The following is a 4770-nucleotide window of genomic DNA, read 5'->3' on the forward strand; positions in this document are numbered from 1 at the left end:
GCTGAGCCCAAAGTTATTTTAGAGTTGCAAGGTGCAACAATGTTACTCCCTTCCAATCCCTAAGAAAGGACAAAACAAAACAACCTCTTGAGTTTGTAGCGCAGGAAGGGTAATTCTGCAGTCCCTCCAGAAGCTCTGTGAGACTACAGGAACCACGACACCTTGTGAGCACCTATGGGGGTTCTTGCTTTAGAATGAACACCGCTGGCCTAGCGCCTTTCAGAAACTGTCACCCTGCACATTTCTTATCTCTTCCACACTCAGTTTCTGTATTTCTAAAATGAGGCTAAAAATCTCTGTGCTTCCTTGTTGGAGATGGGATCTGTGGTTGGAAGTGGCATTATAAATTGTAAAGAGTACGTTGTTTCTAAACTGTGAAGCATTACCAACTCTGCAGTGCATGAGCTAATGTTAGAATCATTTCCAGTTTATCTGCAGGGGAAAACCAGTTCCATCCGGTTTAAATGGGCTTGCCTTCATTCTCTCATCTGTAAAATGGGAGTAATGATAGCAACTCCACCTATTTCAGTGAGCTGAGACAAAAAAATAATAGATGTGAAAGTACTTTTCAAGTGAAGGTACTCTCATTTGTAAAAGGTTATTAGTTGAGGCAAATGACTTTCCTTGACTTCAGGATCCTGAAGAAAACAATTACAACTCAATTGTCTTCAAAGTCAGCATCTTTGATCTACTGCTTTCAGAAACTTTAAGAAATTAGGCCTTTAAAAGAGTTCAGAACAGGGTTGAGGCTGTAGCTCAGTGGAAAGCAGTTGTGAGATGCCCTCGTCTGGATCCCAGCACCACAAAGAAATACAAATTTAAAAAAAAGAGAGATGCTGAAGATGATATTGCATTTAGGAAAGAATAAATAAAATTAAATGATGTTCTGAAGTTGGTACATGTTAAATGCTGTTCAAACACCTGTATTTGAGTGAGGTGTATTGTAGAAATAGTGTCCATTTGGTGCTTTGGTTATTGCTTTTTGTTGTTTTGTTTTTGCAGTGTGAGGGACTGAACCAGGGCCTCATACATGTAGGGTGCCAAGTGTTCCACCCCCGAGCTACCCCACAGCTCTGCAGTGATCACTTAAAATGTTAACATTCAACTAATCTATCAGATACTAGGTATTTTAAATATGTTATTTAATTTTACAATTTTTTAGTCCTGTGCAGAACCCAAGAAAAATGTGAGCCTCATTTAAAGTTGAGGGAACTGAGGTTACTAAGAGAGGTTGCTCAGCTTATCCCTAGTCTAGGATCCAGGATTTCCTGTCCCTGCTCCTCCCGGATTTTTCTCAGCAGGGTTACCGTGGACTTCTCTGTTTGGTAGTGAGGATGAACTCATCATCTCCAAGCCGCAAGCCAGCAAGCCTGAGCTAGGAAATACCGTGGATGGAATGTAGCCATCCTGAAGAACCTGGATGAACAGGATACTTCTTAGCCGATACGATACATAATGTGTCTTCCTAAACTAATTTCAAGGGCTTAAGGAATTTGGGCTCTGACTTTTTGAGTATACAATTTTACATAGAGATTCAACTACTTTTCCCTTGAATATGTCCAGAGTCAACTTACACCTTTAAAAAAATAAAAATGTTAATTATTAGATTTTAGGAGTTAAAAAGAGAACAAAAATTACGAGGTAAGAAGAGCTCTTAGATATAAAGGCCATTTAAATCTCCTGGGAGGGATCGGTTATTTGAGAATGATGTGGCGGTGTTGTCACACGTAATAAGGTAATCTGAAAAGGCATTTATCCTTGCAGATGTAAAAGTTTTTACAGACTAGCTTAGTGAACTGGATGTCATTTTAATGTATGAATTTTGGTATACCGTGTTTACAGGGAATTTTAATTACTTAATTACTTTGAAATGACACCATTCTAAACTATCACATCTATTTCATTGCATTTTACTTGTTGATAAGAGTGTTCAACTTTAGGGTTTAAAGCCAAGCAGCAGAAGAAAAGAAAAATGAAAAAAAGCAAAAAAAAAAGAAGAAGTAAAGTAAAGCTAAGAGACCTTCATATTTCGGTATCAGGTTTGGCTGTTTATTTCTGATTATCTAAAGAATGATATTGACACCATACTTTATGACTTCTTCATCCCAGATGTAAAGAGTCCTTGTAACATTCTGTTCCCTTGAAGATTTATCCAAGTAAAATATTTGTTTGCATAGATCTACATGTAACAATTAACACTATCTTTCAGTTATGAAAAAATAGCCCTCAGAGCTTGCAAATGGAAATATAAAACTCTTACTGAAACATTCGTTTATTGCCCCTTATCTGCTTTTAGAATAATAGATTTTTATCTTTCTTAATGAGTAGTTGGTTTTAACCGGGAAACTTAAAGAAAAGTAGGTTTCTAGTATTTTAATCTAAATTAATATTTAGATTTTTGAAGATTTTTGAAGAGTCCAACAATAATGGGTGAGTTATGATACTATTGCAAAAGTCAGATAACAGAAGCAAGTAGGAAACCATAGAGGGAGATGTCTAGAATTCATTTAGTTACTGTTTCTTTGGTATGGGATTTCACCACTCTTTCCTGAGGTATCAAAGTCAAGCCTCTCCTGCATCCAAGAGCTGACAATCTCTGAGAGACACATTACTGTCTCTTCTGAAAGAAACAATAAGACCTGGTAACAGATGAATCATATCCGTGGCCCTCTGAGAGGCGCTGATGCTCAGGGAGTTTTGAAGCCCAGGACAGAAAAGATGAGAAAGCTTGCAGTTATGTGTAGGTTGGAATTCCCATGACTTGGTTTGGTGACTTGGAATTTCAGGGATGATTATAGTTACAAAGAGGATTGGATGGGCCAGGAAAGGTCACGGGGACCCTGGATTTCTTTTAGCATCATCAGTTATAAGATTGGCCTTGCACTGTTTCTGCTATGTTAAGAGAGTGTGTTTTTCCCTGGAAAGTGATAGAAGGCATCTGTTTTCTTAGTTACTCTGGCTCATACCTGCTCCGCTTAGAAGGAGGGTGTTATGTGTGATTGGCAGCCGGACACTAACCTCCAAAACTGCCTGGAGATAAAGTCACCTGGCTTCCAGGAGACAGTAGTGTTGCTTTTGCTTGCTGGTCCCACTTATTGTTACCCAGTCCCAAAGGACTGGTTTTTGCTACCTAGAACATCAATTCAGACCTAAGATAAGCATTAGGAGAGTGTCACCAAGTGTTGAGGGTAAAGTTAATTCTGTGCAGGGGTCAAGAAAAGGCAGGCAGGGGGTGACATTTTAGAGGATGCCTGAGCAGGAGGAGCACTTCGCTAGCTAGGAAAGGGGAGGGAAGGGTGTGCAAGAGGCACAGGGTAGGAGAGCAGGGGTATGGGGTGTGAAAGGGCTGTTCAGGAAAAGGTGAGCAGTTAGGTGACAGCTGGATACAGGGTCACTGAACCCGGAACAGGTCATTGTAAGAAAGAATGTGACCCATGCCATAAATTAACAAGCTCTATTTTTCTGGAAAAAGACGTTTGGAAGAAGTGTCCAGTTATTGTCCACTGACTGCCTAGCTCCGTGTTAGGCACAGTGGAAGGCCCTTGCCCTAGAAGTGCTCATTCCCTATCCGGAAGGGGAAAAAAATCCTCACAATTACAAGTAATATGAGAGTCTCCAAGGAAGAGCATTTAGTAGCTTACAGCTCGAGGCCCCTAACAGCCCTGCTGCCCTGGAATTACCCAAAGGAGGAGGGGGGCACATCCCGAAGGTCAGCTGGGATAGCAGAGGGGTTGGAGGGCTTGGGGTTCCTGCACTGGCTCACATGGATCACTGCGATTACCGCACTGGGGAGAAACAGCTGGTATCTCCAAGTGGATGCGGGGAAACTGAGGCACACCCAGGGTGTCTGGCTCGAGTGCCGCAGTCCTGTTCGCTTCAGTATCTCTGAATCTAGCACAGTACCTATGACGAACACTTAGGTCTTACAATAACTAACCAGTTTCCCTCAAAAATTGCATTTTCACGACAATTCGACTTAAGTCAAAATAAAGACCTGTAAACTCCAAGTTTGTAAATGAGGAGAAAAGTGGAGTAGTACAACTCTAAACTTCTGCCTGACCCACGGCAGGCGAGAAAATGTTTCTCTTATTTAAATACATACTTTTTCCTTTTGGGACATGTTGATCTTTTTGAACGCTAGGGGCTCCCGAATTCTCCGGTTGGAGAGTAACTTTTCCTTTTGGGAGTTTTTTTTTTTTTTTCTTTTTTTGGAAGGGGGTGGGGGAAATGTGGCCTTAATTATCCTACGTTTTAGGCAGCTTAAGGAAGGGGCTGTACTTTCGGAATCCGGTCTGCGCCAAGAGAGGAGGGCCCTCCCCTTCTCTCTCCTTCGCTCTTTTTAAAGGAGCTCGTGAAATAAAAGTGCAGAAAACAAACCGAGCGGCCGCAGCTGCAGCAGCAGAAGGAGGCGGAGGCGGAGGCGTAGCCGGAGTCGGTGGCGCTGCGGGCCGCGGAGCTCGGCGCTGCCCATTCATTGCGCGGCCGCGGAGGAGGCGGCCGGAGCCCCGGTGCCCCTCGCCCGCGCGCACACAGCCCCGGCCCCGCCGTCCTGCCCGGCGCTGCAGCCTCCGCTCGGGACCCGCGCTCTCCCGGGACGTTCGCGCGAGCGGGGCGGAGCGGAGCGGAGACAGCGCGGCCGAGCCAGCGCCATGCAGAGCTACAAGTACGACAAGGCGATCGCGCCCGAGAGCAAGAACGGCGGCGGCCCCGCGCTCGGCCCCGGCCCGCGCAGAAGCGGCGGCAAGCGCGCGCTGCTCATCTGCCTCGACC

At 44.1% G+C, this 4770-nt stretch overlaps 1 protein-coding gene across 1 annotated transcript in view; it reads left to right on the top strand.

The window, feature by feature from the left end:
- Positions 1-4368: 4368 nt before the first annotated feature.
- Ppap2b (phosphatidic acid phosphatase type 2B) overlaps positions 4369-4770 on the top strand; it is a 74940-nt gene continuing 74538 nt past the window's right edge. The window contains exon 1 of the mRNA XM_013521597.1: positions 4369-4770. Within this exon, the coding sequence (XP_013377051.1) occupies positions 4650-4770 (121 nt within the window). The 5' untranslated portion in view covers positions 4369-4649.

The sequence above is a fragment of the Chinchilla lanigera genome, unplaced genomic scaffold (assembly GCF_000276665.1).
Source record: "Chinchilla lanigera isolate Chin_1 unplaced genomic scaffold, ChiLan1.0 scaffold00063, whole genome shotgun sequence".
NCBI classification, from domain to species: Eukaryota; Metazoa; Chordata; class Mammalia; order Rodentia; family Chinchillidae; genus Chinchilla; species Chinchilla lanigera.